The following is a 26,429-nucleotide window of genomic DNA, read 5'->3' on the forward strand; positions in this document are numbered from 1 at the left end:
CTCCCTACACAGAAAACCCCAACCAGCACAACATAAAGTCATTACAGTAATGACAGAAATTAACAGGCTTCAGGCACTTAGACCAGATACAATATGATGTTCAGACTATCATCTTGATGAACCAAATAATTTCTCCCCTTGTATTTCTAGGAAGTTTGTATAATTACAAACCAAGGTTCATTATGGACACTGGAGAGATAGCAGGGACAGTGCTAATAAACCATCTTCTGACGGCAGCGGGTCGGGTTTACTTCTCTGATGCTCATATTGACCTCTCTCTAACCCCCTCATGAACCACCTGTACCACAAACCCTGCACATCTCATGTACATGCCTCTTCTCTATCTGCACTCCATGGTTCGGCATTTGACTTAGAGAACGTAACCTAGATGTCTGTCTTGAATGCAATCTTGCTCCTTTGGACCCATCCTACCTGGACATAGTCATCAATAATATTCTGTGCTCAACTGATGGAAAACGTTTGGTGGAAGGGTCCAGAATGTGCTACCATTATTAGCTAATTTACCTAATTAACTCATTAGGAAGGTGTACAGTAAGCTGGTGAGCAAACTAAGCCACCAATGAAACTGATTTCATCATAATAACTGAGCTAAGAATTAAACCAAGATTTTCCTGACACTGTCCTTGAACCCAAAAAAATGAGGCTACTTTCTTTGTGTTCTTTTCCCCTAAAGAGTTCAGTATTCTGAACCATAACCAAGTTAGCATTCACAGTGTGAAAGAGAAATTCAAACCATTCCCTTGCTACAAAGCAGGGACAAAGCTGGAGAGACAAGATGTGGTCAAGATTTTAAACCAACATTCACTGTTTAATTTCCCTTTCTGGCTACCCAAAGGCACTCCTAAGAACGACACAGCTCCCCCTGGACTGCCTAACAGCCTTCTCGTAACACACTCCTTCTCTTCCCTACAGGCCCATTTGGAGGACGTCAGGAGAAGGCAGAAAGACAAAGCCAGAGGCAACGTAACCTGAAAAGTCTTAGAGATTTGTTGGCCTCCGTTGACAGTTATTTCCGAAGGCCCATTGCAGCCACTTGTGATGGGTCTGTGCCTCTTCCAATTTCTATTTTAAGTTTCCAGTTCCCTCATTTCTGTGTGTCTATGGTGTTACATCACCAGAAGGCAACCAAGGAAAGTCTGACGGGTGGCAGTGGCAATAACAGAGTAGAGGAAGAAAATTGGCTATTTCAGTAGAGGATGGTGGGAGGGTGGAGATGGTACCTTTGGAGTCATCAGGAATGACAATGGGGGGGCTGATGTCTGGAAGTTCCTCCTCTCCTGGCTGTAACCCCCTGGCTCGAAGATGGTTGATATCAAGTAGGTCTGGCATGTCAATAGAAACGTCTGCAAAATGAGAGAGATTATGTTCACTGGAATCTCAAAAATCCAGAATTGCCTTGTTATAAAACCAGCACCACTAACTCCACATGCTCATGTCTAGCTGGGGCTGAGGGATGTTTTTCAGTCCCTGGGATGGATCACTGGGCCAGCAAATCCATCTTGGCTGATTAGATTTTAATGGAGAACCTGGGGAGGTACACAGGGTGGCAAGATTTCACGATGAACAAGAACAAATAGGTTAAGCAAGAGGTCACAAACGGCAGCCCACAGACCACTTGTGGCCCAGGTGCTTTCTGTTTGATGCTTTTTAAATGTTGGCAATAAATTCCAATTTTTAGAAGAGAAGATTTAATTTTAAATTTTTTTGATTTTCAACTTATTTGGAAAAGCACAAACCTGGAGCACATTCTCCTACGGTAACAAATTCCTGGAGCTGACCCTCAGCTTCTACTCTAGACAATGAATGTTCTGTGACAGTCTGACACAGGCTCCACCACTCCCTATTGCCCCCATGATCCTGAGCACCATATTTCTGCCATTTTGATCCTTATAGCAGAGAAATGTTTTTCTAGTATATCTTTATCCAAAGTGGGAATATCCAAGGAGGACCAAGATAGTTGCATGTTTCTTATACCTAGCCGGTTTCTTTCCTTTCCACTATCACCTCCCCTTTTTAGGCATTGAGTGTGCAACCCCAACTTTAAGCCTTTTCTCAAATCATGGTGGGTCCTATGATTATTCTAACTAACAAAAATAAAGAACGAGTTTTAAAGAAATTAATTGAATCCCAAATGTCTTAGTCTAGGGGGTGCTTTTTTTTTTCTTTTTACTTCTCAGCTTAGTTGACTTAAATACAAAATTTATCAGTCTAACAGCCTGTTGAGATTTAGTACTACACATATTCAGTATGATAATGCTGAGAAAATGGGTTCAAATGTGAGTCCAGGATATGTCTTTTGGCCTAGAAAACAGAACCTGAAACTACTGTCCCCAAAACCAGTTCTGATGCCAAGAACATAAATCCTATTTTAAAACCACCACCCAAAGAACAAAGCTTACTTAAAAAACAAATTTAGTTTCTCAGTGAGCAGCAAAAGCAAAAATGATATCTGACAAAAAAAAGAAAGAAAAAAAATCAATACTACTGCTCCTCAGGAGAAAAACTCAGGTTCATTAAAGAAAGCTTTGGGAGTCTTTCAAATTCAGCAAGTCTATGGAATCTAATTCAACTTTTTGTTCCTTTAGAGAATTTCCAAGGACAAAAACAAATAAGAAAACCACTTCCTAAGCAGTTCAGTGTTTTCAAAACAGGTTGGTTTTCTCTCCCAGGTGAGTCTCAAGTCCACAGAAGAAATTTGAGTGTAAGTATCCACCGTCTGCCCGCTCCGCCCACAGAACTAACCACCAGGAAAAGTGAGCAGAATCAGCCCAGCCCCATTTCAGGTGGCCAAGACATGCTAAGTAAACTGCTGGTGCTGGAGATTTCTGGAAAATTACTCATGCCGATTTTACATTCTTTTTGCCTAACCCCGTCTGTTGAGTACTTAATTAGCCAGTGCAGAGACTTGAGTTTTTTTTACAGTGCTCAAAAACATAAAAACTTCAAAAGACTTGCAAACAGCCAGAGGTAGTCGCTTGAGAAACCACAGATGGTAGAACTGCACACTCTTCCACACCACTGGAAGCCTAATGAGGTATCTCAGGTCACTGTGATGGAGGAGTGTTCTTATGCACTGTCTGGAAAATTAACCTCTAATAATGGTCAAAGGCCTTCAAAATTAGCAAGAAGGAAGCCCAACTAAGCCAAAGTTATATCCCTCTTTTGACTTGTTAATCATTTGTATGGTTTTAGTGACTGTTATTGGTCACATCTGCCTGTTTCAGAGGCTGAGGAGAGATGCGGACTGGAGAGTCTATCTTCAACTGCTTGCTACTCAAAGTGTGGTCCTGGACCAGCAGCACCAGCAGCACCTGGGAGCTTGTCAGAATGCAGAGCCTCAGCCCCCTCCCAGACCTGCTGACTCAGCACCACATTTTCCCAAGCACCCAGGTAATCTGCGTGCACAGTAAAGTTTGAGAAGCACTGCTTATTTGATAATATGAAGATCCTGTTTTCACTCCTAGAATCCAGTCGTTCCAGATGGAGGGTTAGTGTCTGGTAGTTTTTACTGTTGGTGCTCACCCTATACTCTGACTCCAAAGAGAGGTAGGGGGAAATACTGGTAAAAAGAATGAAATGGAACTGTTTCTGGCAGCCAACCACATGGGCTCTTTCACATGCCATGTTTTCAAAATGGCTAATTTGATGTTTTAAGAAAAAGTATGCAAAAGATACCTACCAAATTTTTTGGGAACCCAGTCAAGACCAAAAGTGAACTTCTTTATCTGCACTACCAAGTATTCAGGGAAGGAGGCAAAGCGGGATGTTCTAGGAAACACAAGGGAATTGAATCAATGAAACAAGCAACAAGAATTGAGAACACAGTTCATAAAGTATTGTAAACTTTGTCGGAGGTATACCTGGAGTACCAGTGGCTGGACTGAGGAAGAACACACAGACACAGGCACATAAGTGCACACAAACTCACTCACCTCTGCTCACTCTTCCTGATCTTTTCACAAAAATTAAAATGTTTAACAGAGGAGAATGCTGTCCTTGTGAATGACATGGGTCCATTTCAAAATTCTTACTTTACTTCGCTGTGGCATTTTGTATTTTAGAAAAGTCCTTTTCAACCATAAACATGTATTTTTCTAATAATCCCTGCTAGAATTTAGTATCTACATGTTTTTAGGTATATGCAGGCATATATGCATTACGTGTTTGTATGATAAAGCTTCTAGGTGGTCCTAACACACTCCCACCAAGAATCACTGTCTTACAGCAAAATTGGTATAAGGGAGGCTTATACTTTGATTGAGGTTGATTATTAAAAGTGCCAGGGCCTCATTAAAACACCACTGTACCTAAATCCGTGGTCACGTGGATCCTAAGCATAGATATAAGTGCTTTAAGTAAGTGCCTAAAATTCCTAATTCTGGGCCTTAAATTCTAAAATTAATACATACAGTCAATGTCTTGAGTTTCTCATCAACCTTTTCAGAAAAGCTGAATTCTATGCACAGCCACTCAACTAGTACACCAAATTCACGCCCCATTCTAGCTCACTCTGTCCATGAGTTTACCATCTTGTTTATAACAACCACTTCTATTTGAGTGTCACTGTGGCCTGGTAGGCATACGTATTTTAAGAAATGCTCTGTAGATAGGCACTACGGATACCTTTAAAATAACAGACTCCGGAACGCCCTCCCCGAGAACCTCGCTTCTCAAATCTAAGTCACCGCATGTTATTTGGTAGCTTCGCCCCAGAATTCAGAAAACAAAGGCAAATGCATTGGCGCCACCTGGTGTACAACGGCAGAACAGCAAGGAGTGGAGCACCAGACGTAGTCAGGGCTTGGATTTGGGTCTCGGATATGCGGCTTAATTCACTCCCAGTCTTCACAAACCACTGACCCTCCCTGAGGCTTCACATCTACAACATGGATTTATTAATAACATGTACCTCCCAGTGGTGTGCAATGCTCATGAAATGATGTGAAACCGCTTGGCAGACCAGAAAGTACTATGTGTAGCTGAAGAAGCAGTTATTTTGTCATGAAAGAGCTAAATTCTATGAGGCCGTGGACACTGACTCGATCCCTTATGATCTGTATTTCACCCTCAGCAGGTCACTTAGCCTCTCTGTACCCCACAGACTCCCTCACAAGGATGGTAGATGGGTATGGGAAGAACAGGAGCTTTACCCATCCTAAGGAGCTGATCTATTATTACCCTGGATCACTCTCCAGAAATTATATATTATCTCTGATTAAAAAACCCAAAACCAAATCCACTGCTGTCAGAGTCTTTTCCCACTCACAGCGACCCCATAGGGTTTCCAAAGCTGTAAGTCTTTACAGAAGCAGACTGCCACTTCTTTCTCCTGAGGAGCTGCTGGTGGTTTTGAACCGCCAACGTTTCAGTTAGCAGTTGACTGTTTGACTTTAATTAGGTTTTTCTATATTCAGAGCAGCAGTAATAAACATCATTTTTATTTAAATGTAGCCAGTTCCTTAATTTCACCAAAAGAGAAAAAAAAAAAGTAATCCTGTCTCTTTTTTCCTTAGTACGTACCAACAAACTGCAATTGATACTGTATTTTCAACTAATGTAAAAATTCTACCTCAGTGACTTCTCTTACCACATTATAACTTAATTAAAATCTGGGAAATATGTAACAGTGAAATCAAGCAAAAATTAGCAGTCCTTCAGTGATTTCCAAAATGGGACGCAGAGGCCCTAAGACATTTCCAGCTGCCTGTGGTGTGTGTCTGGGTGAGATTTCAGCTGGTAACACCATGGTGTGGGGGGCTGTGGAGGGGGCTCAACAGGCTGCCAGGTCCCCTTTCCACCTCCCAGATTCAGGATTGAAGCATAAAGAGAAAAGAATACGCGTCTGAGGAGTCTCCAACTCGCTGGCAGTGATTAGAGAAATTATTTCCGCCACTGATACAGTGTGTAGAATTTTAACTGCCCAAAGATGTCTCCGAGTTACAATGAAGTGCATCTCTCACTTAACCACGTCGACTCACCAGACATTACCTGCTAGGTCACACACACACACACCATTGAGCAGTCCCAGGATGAAAACTTAACCAAAAATGGACAACTCACAACAGAATGAACCATTATTAATCCACATTTGGACACGAAGAAATTTTTTTATTATTATTGTTTTAAGAAAATATGCCTTTTTTTTTTAAGCTTTTGAAATAAATCTGTTTTGTTTGCACACTTTTAACATATGAAGTCTGCAATCTAAAACCAAGAGGAATCCTGACAGAAGGGTCCCGCAGAGAATAAATGATCTAGATTTGACTACGACGTGAGGTTGTAATACAAAGAGCCAGTGGTGGCTCCTTCTTCCTCACTTCCTTTGTATCAACTGAGCGCTCGATCTTAGCCTAGAAGAAAAACGGCCACAGAACAGCTAAAAGCAGCAAAATTCCCAGAGCCAAGCTTTCAGACCTCACCTCATTTTATGCCACCATAAGGACTCTTTTTCCAAGTAAGCGCAGCCATATGAGCCGTTTTGGCAAGGCCTTGCCTGCATGAAATAAATTAAGTTGCCAAAAACATTTTTATGCAGCTGATGAATAACCCCACGGTGTTGAAATATGCATCCCCTGACAAATCCTGAGCAGCTCATTTGAACAATGCTCAGGGGCCCTTGTGTCCACTTGGAGAACCCTCTAGAACCCTGTCTCCAAGTAGGAACACAGTCAACCAGGGTCTAAGCCAAGTCTTTAAATGTAATGGAATTAATATATCACAACAGAGTTTAAACGATGAAGCCTGTCATAAGTATTTTTGTAATTTCTTCATTAATATTATTCTTGCCATTTTGGGGAGTGTTTTCAGCTGCACTCTGTTGGCAAAAAAAGAGATAAATTCCTAACAGAAGATAAACCACAACTTTGCATTTAAAAAAAAAAGGCATTCCCTCCCTACCACATAACATAGATTATAAGCCTCACTGTTTACTGGACAGGTATCACACTGGTGAGTGTGTGACAACTAGGGTTGCACTGAGTCACAGTTTCAACCTACCATACACAAGCAGGCATTGCAGACACACAGATGCCCAGGCCCAGACCCCATCTCGTCTCCCTCCGTGTTACCACCGCACAAGCACACACTAGTCACACACACTTACTTCACACCCGCAGACTTTGCTTGTAGAGCACTGCTCCAGAAATCGTCCACATTTTCTGGTTCCGAATAGGCCTGAAGGCAGGCACTAAATGGTATCTTGGCTCGAACCAGCTCGGGCAGGGGTCTTCTGTTTGTTTCTGCTTCCCTTCTCGTTAATTCATAGGCAATCAGTTCATCTGAGTGAAAGGGCAAATGAACAACTTTGCAGTAGCTCTTATCTTCTTAAAATGGAAAATACCCTCTTTGGATAATTTCCTTGAGGGCTTTCTGGCTGGGTCAGGGCTGCTCGCTCTTTGCCCACACAGACCCACACTAGCCTGTGAAAGGCCATTCCTGGGGCTGTCTCTATGGCAGCTCTGTCAGGCTGTGTTCAGCCACTCGGGTGCTATGGTCTGTTCCCCTTTGAGTCTGACAGGTGGGGGCTGTGAGCTCAGGCCCAGGTGAGCAGTTCAGACCAGGCATGACCTAATTGTCTTTAGTCCAGAGACCAAGCCTGGGATCACCCAGACACCACCCTCCAACCACAAAGCTCCACACCTGAGAATTTTTCAGCTGCAGGAGACCCAAAGGCTCATCTATTCCCAGGCCTTTCACTGCCCTGCTGAGGAAACTGAGGCTAGAGGTCAAAATAATCAGTAACAAAGCTGGACTTAAAACCCTGGCCAGCACCCCCTCCCTCCTTCCACTATTCCACAGAGAAGGCCAGAAAGGTATGCTAAATTGTGTCAAGAGGTCAAATCTTGCAATAATCAGATATATTAAAATAAAAAAGTAACAAAGACATTCCTACTAACTCTAAGCTGTTCTAAAATTAAATGACAAAGGAAAAAAAAAAGATAAAAACAAAAAGAACTACCTCTAAGTTCCTAAAATAGAGCAGACACAGTGTTACATGTTTTCTCATTCCGTTCTACCAGCAACTGTCACCAGAGATTACGGAAGATGCAGGGGCCAAGGAGGAGGGTGAATTGTGGTAACTGCATCTCCGTCATCGCACAACCCATGATATTAAACAGCACTGCAAGACAACTCCTTGTGGGTGTTACCCAATACCTCACATATGGGGCAGCCAGCCTCAAAGGCCTCTCTACACTACCCCTGGTGTTGCAAACACTAACACGCTCAGCTGCTAACCAAAAGGATGGAGGTTTTGAGTCCACCCAGAGGCACCTCAGAAGAAAGGCCTGGCGATCTGCTTTTGAAAAGTCAGCCACTGAAAACCCTATGGAGCACTGCTCTACTCTGACATACATGGGGTCACCGTGAGTTGGAGTCGACTCACTGATTTCATACTCTTCCTACCCAAGTGATTAAACACTCAGAGGAAGAGAAGTGAGTGTGCCATGAACCTCTCAGAGTCAAAGATCTGCTCCTAGAAATGGTTTTGTAAATCAATTTTTACACAGATTTTTAGTGGATTTTTATGTGAAATCCTTTTGGGTTACAAAAAACTCACTCCCAATTTATCAGTTTTTAGGTACACATGTGTGCATATGTGTTTTCTTAAACATACCTGGATACGCTCTTTTTAAATTGTGGTGAAATGTATATAACAAAGCACTTGCCATGGCAACCACTGTTCAATGTACAATTCAGTGACTTCCATCACCTTCATCATGTTGTGCAAGAATCACCGGTATCCATTTCCACATTTTTTCTTCATCATTAACAGAAACTCGGTACCCCTAAAGCAATGTCTACCCCCTACCACCCGCCCCTGGTAACCACTCATAAACTCTAGTCTCAATGCATTTGCCTATTCTGGATATTTCATATAAGCAGGATCAAATAATATTTGTCATTTTATGTCTGACTTATCCGAATATGCTTTCAAAATTTATTCCCCCATCCATGATCAGTTTATGGTTACTTTTTTTTTTATATATCTAGGAAGTTACCACCAGCCATTCCCAGCAGTCAATTTCCAGAAACTAAATCATAAATCTCCTTCCTGAAAAAATAATTACCACTCATAAAATATAAACAGTGGGTTACAAAAGATGGCAGAACGTGTAAGTCACTATCCCAGAGGTGGGCAATTAAGCCCAGATCTAAAAAAGAAACAACCCACAGACTCAGCCCTCGTTTCTATGTTGTATAATAGCCAAAGAATAGAGAACTGGTCAAAAGCTCCACGAGCTTATAGAAAATAGAAATCATTTTACCAGTTGCCATTGAGTCAATTCCAACTCATGGCAACTGCATGTGTGTCAGAGTAGAACTGTGCTCCAAAGGGTTTTCAGTAGCTGATTTTTTGGAAGTAAATCTCCAGGTCTTTCTTCTAAGGTGCCTCTGGGTGGGCTCAAACCTCCAATCTTTAAGGTAGCAGCCCAGGGCATTAACCATTTGCACCATCCAGGGATTACCATTCTTCTTAAAATCATCATAATTATCACTTTCCAATTAACACAATAATTGACAAAAAAAAAAAAAAAAAACCAGAAAAGAGCTAAAAAGGCCACCCAGGAAGCTATCAAGCTTTACAAAAATGACCAGTTCTCAGGAGATAAGCAACCCAGTTGCTTTTTTCTGCTTCTAGGATGTTAATTCTAAGAAATACCGTCCATCTATTCTGCCTGAGAAGAACCAGACTAGACTGAATGCAGAAGGAAACTTCCCCAAGAACCCCCCATGGCAGGTCATCTCTGCCTTCTCCCTTCCAAACTCCAGAGACCCTTTCACGGGGCCTCACTCCTACAAGCAGCTCTGCACAAGTATGCCCCATGAGAAGCGTCTTAAAAACTCAGACATCAAAGTTGCCCAATTTCAGAAGAGACCTCCACATGAACATCTAACATTAAAACACCAATTCTAACCATTTCCCTCAGCCTTTGTAGCATAAAATATGAGTGATGTTGTTAAAGAATCTTCTATGCATATTATTACAAATAATTTGCCCCCAAATTAAGCTGACTCTAAACCAACCAGATGATCAACTTTATGGGCATTGAAATAGGCTCCATTCATAAACACTGCAGGAAGCCTGGGATACAGTCAGTCCTTCACAAAAGAAAGTCACACAGAGACTGAAGATGAAAAGGGACATGCAAGACAGACACCATGTAGGCTAGGCCTACTCCTGATACAACTTTTCAGTGACTAAAACCATGTTGTCTGGCTTGAGGGTTTCCATGTATAAAGCAGCTTGCTACTTATGTCCCATTTTGGAACTTTCACCTTTGTTGGTTGCTGCCTCCATGGCCACAGGTAACTGCATCAGGTAGTCCACCCTCTCTGTGTAACGGACTTTGCGGGTCTGACAGCACTGAATACGTTCTTCCACCAAAAACCGGAAAACATCACTTGGGTTTTCTGAGCCGATGCGGTGCCTCTAAAGGTTGGAGTATATCAGGTTAGTGAGTTTATGATTAAGCCATGAATAGAAATTAGCAAGATATCAAATATAAATCTAGTGCAAAGGTCTGGCCTTACTAAAAATTTCCTTTGGCCAAGCCAGTTCATTAGAATATATTAATAGCAAACCAGGAAAATTTTTATCAAGTCCCAAAATAGGGGGGTGGTAAAATAAACTATGGAGCCCTGGTGGCACAGTGGCTGCTAATCAAAAGGTCGGCAGTTCGAATCCACCAGCTGCTCCTTGGAAACCCTATGGGGCAGTTCTACTCTGTCCTCTACGGTCACTATGAGTTGGGCTTGACTCGATGGCGTTGGTGTATAGTTCATCATGTGAATTTGTATTATGCAGCCGCTAGAAATCAAATCAAAGGAGGAGGATGGATGTAAATGGAATTAGGAGGATGGGTGTAAATGGAATTAGAAGAAGTGAGGAGACGGAAAATTCAAACAAAAAGGGGAAAGGGAAACATACAGGACTACCCTGGAAAATTAAGGCATATGTGATATGACTGTATAAATGCACTCATATAATTACAGGAGAATAAAAAAAAAACATGCCATATTAGAATATGTAATGCTGTGGAAAAATGTTCCCAACAGGTAAAGCAGGAAACACTGTTAACAAAACAGCGTGTACAGAATACATGCACTTTGAAAACCACTGGAGGGTCAGACACCAACATGCCAACCCAGCTTGTTTTCAGGGGCTGGTATGGTGGGAGATTTTTATTTTCTCCTTTGTGCTTTCCATGAAGAACATGCGTCACTTCTATAATGAGAAAAAAGTTCTTGTTTTGTTTATTTAAAAAAAAAAAAAAAAAGTGAGCCTTCACCTAGGAAACCTCAGTGGCTTTTAAAAATCTCACGTTTAATGTGCTTCAACTCTGCTTTGAGCAAAGCGTGACTGCCTCTGAGTGGTGGCAGGGGACAGCAAATACTCCATAGGACCCTCAAGGAGTTTTGTCACGGAGACCAAAAAACTGACAAACACTGCCATCACAGCCGCAAATTTAAAAAACAGACAGATCCACAAATGCCTAGAAAACAAGGTGTGAGGAGTGATTACATCCAGGGAGCTCAGCAGAGAAAGACTTCTTCAAAGAAGCCGATTCTGGTCCACCTCTGACATGGAGAGATTCAGGTAAGGGGCAGGAAGCAGGCAGACCTTCTGGCCAAGCCACGGTGGTTAGGGGCTGGGCACACTTTATAAAAGCCCTTTGAACGTTTTGAAGAAAGGCTTACTCACTCACCTCTACTAGGTTCACCAGGTGCAAGAAAAACTCCTGGGCATCTTGTTGTCTATTCGACGAGAATTCTGGGTGGCTCTTGCTTACGAAGGCCTTAAACATGCGTGGAGAGATCCCATTCTGTTGAGGCTAAAGTATAAAAATCATATCAACTTACAATAATTAACTTAGAGGAGCCTTCTAACAGCCCTAAGGGGCAAGCAAAGCAAGGGTTACTAGAAGCCTCATTTTTCAGATGAGAAAACTGAAGCCCAAAGACCTAACTCATGGTAAGAGCCAACACTCACTGGACATTTAGTATGTACCAGGCACTTCGCTATGAACCCTAAGTGACAACAGGATGGTGCTCTTCCTGTTGACTCAAAGCTGAGGGTCACCAAAAAAAAAAACCAAACCCAGTGCCATCAAGTCAATTCCGACTCATAGCGACACTACAGGACAGAGTAGAACTGCCCCATAGAGTTTCCAAGGAGCGCCTGGCAGATTCGAACTGCCGACCCTTTGGTTAGCAGCCAAAGCACTTAAAGCTGAGGGTAGTAGGTGATAAATACACCCGCTTTTTAAAGAGAGACACTAGATCCATCCTCACAGGACTTGCAACATGGTGGCCCAGGTGGTCCATCACAGCCCCTTTAAGAACAGGATAGAGAAGCATCAGGGAGGAAGTCAGGAGGAGAGAGCTGTGCAGCATCTTCCCTTACCTCCTCATGAGGGCACATGAGAGAACCCTTTAGAGACAGGGGAGCCCATCTGAAAATGGTGGTGCAAGCTACCTCACTTAATACCCACAACGGCCTATGAAGAAGGCTTCACTGTTGTCCCTGCTTTATAGCTGAAGAAACGGAGGCTGACAGAGAAGTGCCAGACAGGTCTTCCAACTCAAGTAGTCCTAACAACCAGATTACAATGCAACTGAGAAATGAGCAGAGCCACAATGGCATTGAGGTTCTGCTTGATTCTAGTTCCAGGCTCTTTATAGCAAAAACAGATAAGTGTCTCAGGGCAACAAACCTTACCTTGTCAATCAAGCAAAAAAAGTAAATCACATTCCCTCTATAAACGTGCCTGCTGCCCACCCACTTCTCAAAATCTCCACTTTCTCAGCTTCCAGGCCACCCTGCCCTCTCCTGAAGTCCAGAGAACTCCTTATCTGGGCCATCGTTTGGGACACAGCAGGACCTGCCTTCTACTCTTCTGTAACTCTCAGCCTGTTTCTGGCCCGCCTCCGCTGCCTCATGGTACTCCTTAGCAAGCAGGGGCCATGTCTCACATCCCTTTGAGTTCTCACGGGCATCCAGGTCAATGTCTACAGTCTAGAGACTGTGGCTGGTTTACACAATCGCATAGTCAGATGCAACAGGTGATGTGAAACCTCCCTGTGGCCAATCTCACCAATACACATGTTATAAGCCATGATTTCTTTAAAAAAAAAAAAGGTGAATTTTCCTGTCTTGATGAAAACATACCCTGGTATAAGTCACCCAGAATTCCCTTACCACCTACTTCATGCACAGCACCATGGAGAAGCCTGCTCCCCAAAAGTTTACAGTAACAGGAGAGATAAGAGACACACTACTGAGAAGTTGAACAGTGCTAGAAGCTCTCAGGACAATTCCCCAAGGTGGCAGCGGTTGGGCATTGGAGGACTTGGGACCTGTACATGAAAGACCAGCTTATACACACAGGGCTTCAGACATGCTCCCAGTGCTGGGTGAAGACCAATTCACACCTGACTTGATTTTACTATCTGTATATAACCACAAAAAAAAAAAAAAGCCCACTGCCTTCAAGGAGAACTACCCCATAGGGTTTCCAAGGCTGTAAATCTTCATGGAAGCAGACTGCCACATCTTTCTCCTGTCGAGTGGTTGGTGGGTTTGAACCGTTGACCTTTTGGTCAGCAGCTAAGTGTTTTAGCCACTGCGCCACCAGGGCTCCTAACTACCTGTATATATACCTGAAAACTATGGAAAAGCCGTAACTTTCTTGACTTATATTGCTGATGTATATCTATATAGTATCAGTCAACACAAGCATACAATAACATGCTTCATCTTTGCACAATAGCTAACATTTATTCATTCACAGAACAGATATTTACTGAGTACACTGAAATGTCAGACACTATTTTAGGTACCTGGATAGATACTTCCTAGGTGCCTGGATGGATATTTACTAAGTACCTGGATGAATATTTCCTAGGTGCCAGGCACAGTTCTCAGCATGTTACACATGCATCTTGCTTAACTCACACAACCCCAGGAGCTGACCACTGTCATTATCTCCTCAAGAGGTGGTCCTGGGTCACATGGCTACACAAGCCTCTCACTCTCTCTAATGTCCTAATGCTGCTTCTGGCACACGTGTGACCAGAGCTCATTTCTGATGTCCCTGAGTCCATCTTACCAGTTGCTGAAAAGAGAAGACGGTACATCTTGGACTCTGGGTAAGCCTTCTCCAAACCCACTCATGTCTGAGAGCATTATCACTGGCCAGTCCAGCAATTATTTCTCCACTCTCAACAGTATGGAGGCACCGCTTGGAATAAATCTTTTCACATTTGTGCATTTCTGTTTAGGCAGTCATATAGGCACGCATTCACTGCCTGCTGCTGATGGTGTTATTTCTTACAAACTATGATTCAAGCTGGTGTGGCTGCCAGTCCCCAACAGACCATAGCAAGCAGCTGCCTTGGAAAGTTCGACAAGTCAGGAAATTTCTTAATTGCTGGCTGCCGCTCTGTGCCACCACCTGTTCTTACAACTGGGAGAAGAAGTTTCAGGGGAGATCATGATGACAAACACTGGAAGCTCAGCCCCACACTGTGACTAAGGCACAGTCTCACTCCTTCCCCTCCCGTACCTCTTCCTCTTCTGAGCCCATTTCATCTCCTTATTTCTCCTCCATGGGCATTCCTTAATCCTTTGTTCGACAGTCAAGCCTGAGAGTCATTCGTCATTTAGAAGTCACTCAGAAAAGTTTCCTAACCAGAGAGATGATGCCTCTCCATCTCCACATCCTGCTGCAGGCCAGCTCCCAGTTCCATAGCTGACTTTGAGAAGTTTACCTCAAACTCAGCCCCCAACATGACTGCCTTGATCATCACCTAGCCCTGTCTGCCTGCATCTGTGCCCCACAGCCGTTCCATCTGATTTCAGAGGGGAGGCCTCACTAACTCTTACTAACTCTCATAGCTCAAGTATTACTGTGTTTCTACAGATAATAGAAAGTCAGGCTTTTAAAAAGTTGAGCCTGAATCTAACCAAGCCTTCAAATCTATCAGTTTCTAAGAAACACAAGTTAAACAATATCTCAAGGAAGCAATTTTTAGGGCAATCTTAGGGCAAGTGATCCAGCTTCTTCAACAAACCAATGGCTTGTAAAAAAAAAGAAAAGGAAGGGGACTTAAAAAAGACATCTTTGATAACTACAGGGAAAGTATGAACATGGATAGGAACTAGAGGATATGAAGAAATGGCTGTTAATTTTTCTGGTGTGCTTTTAACACTTTAAACAACTTTTAACATGATGTTTATGTTAAAAGATAAAAGAAGTTATTAGTTAGAGATGCAATCTATTTACAGGTGAAAAGGCAAATGCCTGGAATTCGTGTTCAAACACTCCAGAGAAGGGAAGGGAAGAAAAGAAAGCGTAAGGAAGGAAGAGATGAGCTTAGGGGGAATTAACGAAACCAGATTGGCAAAATGGTGGCTGTGGAAGCTGCACAATGCATACAGCTTCTAGTGTAAATATAATTTACACTATTCTGTCTACTACGTGCAAATTTAAATAACAACAACAAAAAAAGGTCAGACCCTGAGTAAAGCAGTAACTCCAAGAAAGGAAATCAAGAAGCCAAAATAAGAACTGAAGAACTGAGGTGAACTGAAGCCCGTTGTCTACTTGACAGTGTGCTAGTGACATCAACCAAGTGTCCGCTACAGGCCTATGGCTGCACAAGAGAGGGAGAGGCTGAAATTGAGGAAGTCAGACCTGCCCTCAGGGAGCACACCCTCTAGCTAGAGCACCATCTCCAGCATCTTAACAACGAACTTCCTAAGAGGGGGCCCCAGATAGTCTCCAAAATAGGAACCACTAAGGAACATGTCATATTTATAGGATGCTGTACTTACTCTCCCCATCAGCAATTGCAGAACAGATTAGCTAAAATTAGAGAGAGGACCACAGTGTCCAGAATCTCTCCAAATGTTTACATATCACTTTCTGTTTAACAGTGCACCAAGCAGGCAGTCAGACACCCTCCACACATTTTCCCCTGAGCCTAATGCTTTGATTAATAAGCAAGATTAAGGCTTTGTGTCACGTTGGAGCAATACCTGTACAGAGATTTACAATAAAAGACCACAAGGAATAAAAAGATAGACACATCGCAGCCGGCCCCTAGTACACAGGTGTCTGCATTCTGTTGATTCAAACTTTTAATCTATTAGTGAACATAATCCTTGGATCTCTCAAGCTCAGGGGCCAGGGGACATTTCCCAAGCAATTTTTCATATTTCAAAAGGTGAATTAGAGATTTTACATTTGCCCAACATAAGAGAATGGAGGTTAACAAAAACAAAGTTTTTACACTTGGAGCTAAAATTACACCACCTCAAAGTACGACACTGGTTATCCCGCATTGAACAAAAGCTGAGAGCTGCAATTGTGTCTCAACGATTTATTTGAATGGGAACTCAAGTGAATTGTCACTTAAGAAATGCAGTTTTTTCGGAGCACAGAAATGTTTAAAAAGTGATATTGAGAAGGAGAAATAAAATAAGGAGTATTCAGCCTTAAAATTTTTGGAAGCACTGCCTTAGAATGAATAAATATCAGGAAAACACTTTTTGAAGTTCTTTCATAGGAAGAAAGGCTAATGTATTACAAATGCAATTAAGTTTTTAAAATCAATTCAACAATAACGTCACAGAATTGTCCACCTAAAAATGGTTAAAATGGCAAATATTTTCTTATATATATTCACCACAATGGATTTTTTTTAAATAATTTTTATTGTGCTTTAAGTGAGAGTTTACAAATCAAGTCAGTCTGTCACATATAAGCTTATATACACCTTACTACATACTCCCATTTACTCTCCCCCTAATAAGTGAGCCTGCTCCCTCCTTCCAGTCTCTCCTTTCATGACCGTTTTGCCAGTTTCTAACCCTCTCTACCCTCTTATCTCCCCTCCAGACAGGAGATGACAACACAGTCTCAGGTGTCCACCTGATACAAGTAGCTCACTCTTCATCAGCATCTCTCTCCTACCCATTGTCCAGTCCCTTCCATGTCTGATGAGTTGCCTTCAGGAATGGTTCCTATCCTGGGCCAACAGAAGGTTTGGGGACCATGACTGCCGGGGTTCTTCTAGTCTCAGTCAGATCATTAAGTCTGGTCTTTTTATGAGAATTTGGGGTCTGCATCCCACTGTTCTCCTGCTCCCTCAGGGGTTCTCTGTTGTGCTCCCTGTCAGGGCAGTCATCGGTTGTGGCCAGGCACCATCTAGTTCTTCTGGTCTCAGGATGATGTAAGTCTCTAGTTCATGTGGCCCTTTCTGTCTCTTGGGCTCATAGTTGTCGTGTGAGCTTGGTGTCCTTCATTCTCCTTTGATCCAGGTGGGTTGAGACCAATTGATGCATCTCAGTTGGCCGCTTGTTAGCATTTAAGACCCCAGACGCCACATTTCAAAGTGGGATGCAGAATGTTTTCATAACAGAATTATTTTGCCAATTGACTTAGAAGTCCCCTTAAGCCATAGTCCCCAAACCCCCGCCCTTGCTCCGCTGACCTTTGAAGCATTCAGTTTATTCCAGAAACTTCTTTGCTTTTGGTCCAGTCCAGTTGAGCTGACTTTCCCTGTATTGAGTATTGTCCTTCCCTTCACCTAAAGCAGTTCTTTTCTATTAACTAATCAGCAAATAACTCTCTCCCACCCTCCCTCCCTCCCCTCCCCCCGTCTCATAACCACAAAAGAATGTGTTCTTCTCAGTTTAAACTATTTCTCAAGATCTTCTAATAGTGGTCTTATACAATATTTGTCCTTTTGCATCTAATTTCACTCAGCATAATGCCTTACAGATTCCTCCATGTTATGAAATATTTCACAGATTTGTCACTGTTCTTTATCAATGCGTAGTATTCCATTGTGTGAATATACCATAATTTATTTAACCATTCATCCGTTGAGGGACACCTTGGTTGCTTCCAGCTTTTTGCTATTGTAAACAGTGCTGCAATAAACGTGGGTGTGCATATATCTGTTCGTGTAAAGGCTCTTATTTCTCTAGGGTATATTCTGAGGAGTGGGATTTCTGGGTTGTATGGTAGTTCTATTCACAATGAAATTTTTAAAAAATCAATTCAACAAATTTTTAAAAAGCTGGAAGTGTCCAAAAAAATACCGTAAATCTTTTTAGAGATGAAAATGTTTGTTAAACATGCATATATAAAACCTAGATTTCACCTTGATCTGTAGCAGAACAATTTACTATCAGGAAGTACATATTCTAGAAATGATCTAAGAACAAAGATGTTGTTATTTCTTGTTACATGTTGTCAAGTTGCCTCTGACTCATAGTCACCCTCTCACCCTACGTAAAACAGAACGAAACACTGCCCAGTCCTGTGCCATCCTCACAATCGTTGCTATACTTGAGCCCATTGTTGGAGCCATCTCGTTGAGGGTTTTCCTCTTTTTTGGTGACCCTGTACTTTACCAACCATGATGTCCTTCTTCAGGGACTGGTCCCTTCTGATAACATGTCCCAAGTACATGAGATGAAGTCTCGCCACCTTTCCTTCTAAGGAGTATTCTGGTTGTACTTCTTTCAAGACAGATTTTTTCATTTTTCTGGCAGTCTATGGTACATTCAGTATTCTTTGCCAACACCATAATTCAAAGGCATCAATTCTTTGGTCTTCCTTATTCATTGTCCAGCTTTTGCATGCATATGAGGTGATTGAAAATACCATGGCTTGGTCAGGCACAGCTTAGTCCTCAAAGTGACACCTTTGCTTTTTAACACTTTAGAAGAAGTCCTTTGCAGAGATTTGCCCAATACAATACGTTGATTGTGGATCCAAGTAAAATGAAATCCTTGACAACTTCAATATAGTCTCCGTTTATCACAATGTTGCTTATTGGTCCAGTTGTGAGGATTTTTGTTTTCTTTATGTTGAGGCATAATCCATACTGAAGGCTGCAGTCTTAGATCACCATCAGTAAGTGCTTCGAGTCCTCTTCACTTTCAGCAAGCAAGGTTGTGTCATCTGCATAACACAGGTTGTTAATATGTCTTCCTTCAACCCTGATGCCCTGTTCTTCGTCATATAGTTCAGCTTCTCGGATTATTTGCTCAGCATACAGATTGAGTAAGTATAGTGAAAGGGTACAATACACACCTTTCCAGATTTTAAACCACACAGTATCCCCTTGTTCTGTTCAAATGACTGCTTCTTGGTCTAAGTACAGATTCCTCACGAGCACAAGTAAGTGTTCTGGAATTCCCATTCTTCTCAATGTTATCCATAATTTGTTATGATTCACTCAATCAAATGCCTTTGCATAGCCAATAAAACACAGGTAAACATCCTTCTGGTATTCTCTGCTCTCAGCCAAGATCCTTCTGACATCAGCGATGATATCCCTCATTCCACATTCTCTTCTGAATCTGGCTTGAATTTCTGGCAGTTTCCTGTGGATGTACTGTGTACCCACTTTTTAATTATCCTCAGCAAAATTTTACTTGTGTGTGATATTATTGATATTGTGTGAAAATTTTTACATTTTGTTGGATCACCTTTCTTTGCAATAGACACAAATATGGATAGAGGTGAGAAACGCATGTTCCCAGGCTATCTGGTAATTATGAAAATTTCAAACGTCGCCCTTGTCACCCACCAACCACTACCCACATATGAGGCACTGGGAGCCTGACACACGAGCTGGAACAGCTGCTAGGGAGGCAGCAGAGTGGCTGGAAGCAGACTCAGGAGCCAGACTGCCTGGTTAAATCCCAGCTCTGCAACTCATCCACTTTGTAACTTTGGGCAAGGTTTCTGTGCATCAGTTTCTACATCAGAGAACATACCTCAAGATCCTTGCTCTTATTAAGCACTATGTAACTGGGAACCCTGGTGGCTCAGTGATTAAAAGCTTGGCTGCTAACAAAAAGGTCGGCAGTTCAAATCCACTAGCTACTCCCTGGAAACCCTATGGGGCAGTTCTACTCTGTCCTATAGAGTCGCTATGAGTCAGAATTTACTTGATGGCAATGGATTTTTGTTTCTGTTTTTTTGAATGCTAGTTATTAGTATCTTTTTTGGTGCTGGCTCTGTAAAAAGCTATTTCTGCCACATGCCTCTGCCCCATCTCTCATGCCCTCTCCCCTCTGCTACATATTCCTCTTAAAATCTATCCCCTCACTGCTTCAGCATGTCTTCCTTCCTCTCTTGGGCCATCTCAGGCTCAGCTACAAGTCACAAGCATCAGAAGCCTGAGGCAAAACCATCTGGCCAAAGGGTACCTGACACCTGAGAGAAGGAAGATTCTTAAAAATTGGTTCCTCAGAAACCAACCAGAAAAAGTCCTGATGCTTCAGAAAGTGATTCCCTCCCCTGTCAAGGGAAGTGGAGATTTTTGCTATGAATTACTCGTCTGTTAGAATAACAGCTTGAAACTGACAACCCCAGGGCCAGAAAGAAAATCATATGGTCATTTCAAGCTCTATTTTGAATGTTAAAAGAAGCTTATTGGTGCTTGGACCAAATGCTCACTCGCTTCCCACCCAGGTGGATGGACCCTCCCCACCGCGGCCAAGTACACATTGCACCACTGATGACACTGATCACTAGATGATGATCCTCAGAGCCAGAAAGGATTTTACAAAACACCTAGATCAAGGGTCACAAACCCAAATAGCCAGAGCACCAGCGAGGCTGTAAGTCAGAAAGCAACTGAGGCCTGCTGGGAACTGTGTGTCCTGTGTAAAGAGAGACTATGGTTTGTGTAAAGGGAGGGCGGCTAATTGGCTCCCACCAATCGCTATCGTGAGCCTGGTATTGGCAGAGGTTCTGATTGTTCATGGAAAGCCGGAAATTCAGATGTTTCTGTGTGGGCCAACCAATACACACCTGCGGGCCAGATATGGCCCAAGTGCCGCCAGGTTACATGCCCTGACCTAGACAAAGTAGTGTGTCCCACCGGTAAGCCTCAGGCCTCTGGAGATCTACAGAGCTACTGTACGATGGTCACTAAATCCAACGGGAGAGAGAACCAATGGGCAGCTGCAGCAGGCATTGTTTGTTGACTGAATAATACGTCTTGCTCATACAAGAACTACTTTTTTCTAAGGGCAAAATTTTACTGCCAAACATCACTAAATGAATGATTTCATATCACATTTTCTCAAATGAGGAGATTCCAAAGCACAATGATCATGCAATGATACAGATCTTATTTACATTAGAAAGGGGATCCTCATATTTGAAACATTCACAACAATCACCCAGACCAGATTGCTGAGGTCAGGAGAGGTTAAGTGGAAATGTCCCGAATAGGCAAGACCACAGAGACAGAAAGAAAATGCGTGGCTGCCAGGGGCTGGGAGAAGGATGAATGGGGAATGACTACTAGTGGGTACGGGGTTTCTTCTGGGAGTGATGAAAACATTCTAGAATTAGGTTGTGGTGACAGTTGCACAGTCTTGCAGATACGCAAAAAACCACTTAATTGTATACTTTTAAATTGGTGAATGCTATAATACGTGAAATATATATCAATTTAAAAAGAGGAAGTTTAAGTGACTTGTCCACGGTCACATGGCTCCTTAGTGGCTGAGCCCAGAGAGGCAGCCAAGCTCCTGAGCTCCAGTCTGTCCCAAGAGGAGAACTACCCAAGAAGTGACACAGCCTGGATGAAAACCCAGGATAGATGCAACCAAAACAACATTTTAGACCAAGGTTTTTTTTTTCTTTTTTCTTTTTACTGTGCTTTAGGTGAAAGTTTACAGCTCAAGTTAGTTTCTCATTCAAAAAATTTATACACAAGTTGTTTTGTGACATTGGTTGCAATCCCCACAATGTGACAACATGCTCCCCCTTTCCAGCCCGAGTTCCCTGTATTGGACCAAATTTTTTCACCATCACCTCTTCAAAGTTTCATAGGAGCTCCGAGGCAGAAAAAGCCTGGGTAACGCCCCACTCCAGCCCTACACCTGCTAGTCTCCACGATTGCCTCCCTGTGAGGGTCTTCCAGCCTCTGGTGGATGAGGAACTCCTTGCCTATAATGCTGGTAGCACAGCAACCTGAGAACTTAAGTTCTTCCTACATCGTTCTGAAACATGTTGACTCCCCCTCACCTTACCCACAACCTGCCTCCCCCAAACAGGGCCACTCTACATGCCCCTCATAATCTCCCTTCTCCTGTCTGCCCCACTTCCTCAACAGCTGGCTTCATTATGAACAGGAGTTTATTCACTTTCGATTCTTGCCCTCAGTCTGCAAGTATCAGTAAAGCATGACTGACTCAAGATCCAAGCACAGAGATCAGACACATGAAAAACAGGACAGACCCTGCCACTATGTCAAGCTCCGGTACTCAGAAGGCAGAGCCAGTACTGGAGAAGCCATATAAGCTGTGCACTGCCGAACTCCAAGGGCTTTGGAAATCCCATGGGACAGTTCTACTCTGTTCTATAGGGTCCCTATGAGTTGGAGTTCACTTAACAGCAGTGGGTTTGGTTTTGCTTTTTGTTTTCTTTTTTAATATATCTGTTAATGTAATGTAATGTGGTCACCTTCCATACTGTAACCTAATGTAATCAATCATCAGTGGCAGTCATACTGGTACAGGGTGGATCCTAAATCTAATCCCTTGTGAGTTATATAAAGGGCAGCACAGACACAGAGACAAGTGAGCACAAACAGAGGAAGACAGATCCACGTGAAAATCATCAAGGAACCAAGGACAACCCAGGGCTACAAACAAGGAAGGGGTTGACACACAAGATCCTGATGGATCTCCAGAACTGTAAGAAAATTAATTTCTGTCCTTTAAAGCCACCTACTTGTGGTATGTCTGTTACAGCAACACTGGGTAACTAAGAGAGCCTGTCTTTCAATGACTCCATCGATTAATAGGGACCTAAGGCCCAACCGAGCTTCTCATACTTGAGTGTGCTTAAAAACCCCCCAGGTAGCAGCATACCAAAAATGAGGATTCTCCAGCCCATCCCAGAATTCTGAATCCTCAGCCCTGGGAAGGGGCTGAGGAATCTGTGGTGGTGTTTTTTACCAAGCAGCCCCTTGAGAAACACTAGCAAACAAGGTTGAGGCTTAGGAGGAAAAAGACACTACAGGGGGCAAGATGAGATTGTGTTACTGAGAGGAGGAAGTTTATATTTTCATAAGGTTTGTTCCTTCCATCTCAACTCTATTTTATAAAGGATATTGTTTCTGAAGATCAACAATGATGGCACACACGTATAATCCATGAGGCAGCTGTCACTAGAAACCCTGACCTTGGTTATTCCTTACCACAATTTTTAAGAGTATGCAGACAGACACCCTAGATTCTGAAAGGAAACAGTTATTCCAGAAGCTTGCTAAACTTACTGCCGCCATTTGCCAAATCATAGGAAACCCACGTTTTGTCTGATAAAGGTCCCTCCTGCCTGTATGTCAACACGGCAAACACTCTGACACCCACCTTGTGATCCTCTTTAATCACCTGTTCAATGAGCTCAGATTTCACTGGCGGTTTTGAATACTGGCCTGAGAGAAGGCCGTGTCCTAACTTAGTCCTGGACAGCAGGGAGAAACAAACAAACAGGTCATTGTTTTTTTTTTTTTCCTTAGAGATGTTAGCATTGTTTATGAATTTCAGTAAGTACAGCTGCTTTTAGGTAGAACATTTATCTCGATGACTCACAAATAACTGGTTTCATTTATTTGATTCTGAAATTTTTCAAATTTTCCTCAGCACTTTGAAGATAACTTTATTAATTTCTTCTTGTTAAAGTAACACATGCTCATTTTAGAAAACTTTTCAAAAAACACAGAAAAGAGAATTGTCTTTAATTCTGCAAACCAGAGATAATTACTATGAATGCTTTAGTGGATTCTTTAAAAAAAAAAAAAAAAAAACCATCTGGCACTTACATCTGTGTGTTGAAATCCTGCGTTGGATCTAAAGGAGAGTAGTCAAATATTCTTGGAAGGTTTCCTACATACCTAGAAGATGAGAAGTGACAGTCAAAACATAGGAACTGAGAGGAGAACAGAACCAAAATAAGCCCTCATTCTCACTGAGACCGCCTTGCTTTTGTGTCAAAATAAAACTATCCACCTGAAGAAAAGTTTTTCCAGAGATCCTGGACCTCCCTAAAATGCTTATTCTTTTCTCAGGGGTTCTCAACCATGACCGCATCTTTAGAATCAACTAAAGTTTTTTTTTAAATACCAACGCCCCCACTCGCTCCCCCCGCCAAAATTAGTTGCCATCAAGTAGATCACCAGGCCTTTCTTCCCAGGCACCTATAGGTGAACTCGAACTGCCAACTTATCAGGAAGCAGCCAAGTGCATTAACCATTGGCACCACCCAAGGATATTCTGACTTTATTGATCAAGATTGGGGTCTGCCATTTTGGACTCTTTTAAAAGTTCCCCAAGTGAGTCTAACATGTAGCCACAGTTGAGAACCACTGACTTGTGGCATCACAATTGCTACTTCAAAAGCAAACAGTATACTGTTTAGGGGGCCCTGAGTTTATGTATGATGGTGGAATAATTCAGAAAAGGATAGTGATAATGGTTGCACAACATGAAGAATGTATTCAATGTCCCTGAACAATACATGTAAAAATTGTTGAATTGGCAAGTGTTTTATTATATATATTTGTACCACAACTTAAAAAAAGGTTAGGTTAGGAATTGTTCCAGTAATCTTAAAATGGATACTATAGGCAGTCCCCAATTTACAGTGTATCCAAATTATGATACAGTGAACATATGACCTTCTGTTGTCTTGTGTGTTTTTTTCCCCATACATCTTATCATTAGTAATATGTGCTACATACAATGTTACAGCTTGTAATTTGCTGAAGTAATCATTCTCAGACGTAATGTTCCCAACTCCCAGAGAAAAATAAAGATCGGATTTATAAAGATACTGATAATAAAAGACAATAATAATGAAAACTAAAAAAAAAAAAAGTATTTGATCTTTTTTGTCAGAACCAAATTTACAATGGAGTAGTCATCAGAACATAACCCCTTCGTAGGTCCGGGACTGCCTGTAATAATAGTAATGGCTACTATTTCTTAAGGACTTCCTTTAGTAGGGGTCTTCATTATATGAAGGAATATGAGGAAGGTGTTATGATCATTAACCCCATTTAAGAGGGAAATCGGGGTACAAATTCATTAGGTATCTCCCCCAAAGCCACCCAAGTTTTGAGTGATGAAGCCCAGAGTGGACCCAGCCAGCCTGGCTCCAGAGCTGGGCTCTGACCACTCTGCTGGCTGTACCTGCCTATCCACTGTCCCCTGTGAAGGGTCTGAAATTCACCTTCTAAACAGTTCATCCTGACACAACACCTCTCTCTAGTCTCAACACAATCTTTCCATTCACATCTTAAATTCATTTCCTATTTCACATCCTCTACTTTGTGCTGTTCGTTATTTCACCCTTCAGTCTTGACTCTCTGAGCCTGCAAGCTCTAGGAAGAAGAATCAAGAAGTAGATCCCTTTCTCTGGCCCTCCATGAGCCCTGCCCTGCCTGCTTCTCTGGCCTTATCTCCCACCACCCTCACCCAGCCCACATGGCCCCAGCCCCTGCTAGCTGCCTCAGAGCACACCAAGCTCACTCCTAGTTCAGGATAGTGACATTGGTGTCTGCCCTAGGATGTTATGACCTGCTCGGCGGCAGCTCCTCGTCAAGTCTGTTTAAAAGTCATCTCCTCAGACACTTAACAAAAGCAAGGCCCACTCCCCACCATTCCATAACTCCCTATCACCTGGCCCTGGCTGACGTTTTTCTTAGCATGCATCACTATTCGCAATGACCAAGCCAGCAACCCAGTGCCATCGAGTCGAGCAATGATATAATTTATTTTTCTTCTTTTTATTACCTGCATTTCACACTAGAATGTCATCTCCATAAAGGTAGATGCACTAGAACCGCATCTGGCATGAAATAAGTATTTATTGAATGAGTAAATCCATATATGGAATCATACAAGCAACCAATTCTAGAAACCAAGAGATTACCTGTAACCCAAGAGAAAAGGCATTATTGCAACAAAGCCCTAGCAGACAGCACTAGTAATTAATAATCGTCTCTATCTGATACAACCTCTCCGCTACTAGGCACCTGCTGTTCACACGCTCAGATTTTCTATTTCAGTTTATGTACCTATATCAAAATTAACAGGGCCCTTCTCTGGATCAGTCCAATTCAAATGCCTTTTCAACGTGGTGGCACTAAGCCAACAACTACATCTAGAAATTTTCTAAAGGACCAAGAGCCAAACAGAAGATAAACAAAATTCTGGAATCAAATTATTTTCTAAGTCAGCAGCCACACGAAAGAACTCTTAATATAATACACAATGTGATGAGCTCATTATCTCTCTTATGAGCCCATCTTTATTATATCTCCAAATGAGAAAACACAAACCTGACAAGGAAAATGAA

The 26,429-nt window shown here is 42.3% G+C and overlaps 1 protein-coding gene across 3 annotated transcripts in view; it reads right to left on the reverse strand.

The window, feature by feature from the left end:
* Positions 1–26,429, reverse strand: part of USP13 (ubiquitin specific peptidase 13) — a 150,772-nt gene that overhangs the window by 28,821 nt on the left and 95,522 nt on the right. For all 3 annotated transcript variants that reach the window (XM_023551495.2, XM_003412873.4, XM_064279711.1), the window contains exons 9-15: positions 23,893–23,964; positions 23,441–23,534; positions 11,730–11,855; positions 10,300–10,453; positions 7,124–7,298; positions 3,701–3,789; positions 1,242–1,364 (exon numbers count right to left, since the gene is read on the reverse strand). In XM_023551495.2, the coding sequence (XP_023407263.2) occupies positions 1,242–1,364; positions 3,701–3,789; positions 7,124–7,298; positions 10,300–10,453; positions 11,730–11,855; positions 23,441–23,534; positions 23,893–23,964 (833 nt within the window). The remainder of the gene's footprint in view (positions 1–1,241; positions 1,365–3,700; positions 3,790–7,123; positions 7,299–10,299; positions 10,454–11,729; positions 11,856–23,440; positions 23,535–23,892; positions 23,965–26,429) is intronic.

Source organism: Loxodonta africana, chromosome 1, assembly GCF_030014295.1.
Source record: "Loxodonta africana isolate mLoxAfr1 chromosome 1, mLoxAfr1.hap2, whole genome shotgun sequence".
In the NCBI taxonomy this organism is placed as follows: domain Eukaryota; kingdom Metazoa; phylum Chordata; class Mammalia; order Proboscidea; family Elephantidae; genus Loxodonta; species Loxodonta africana.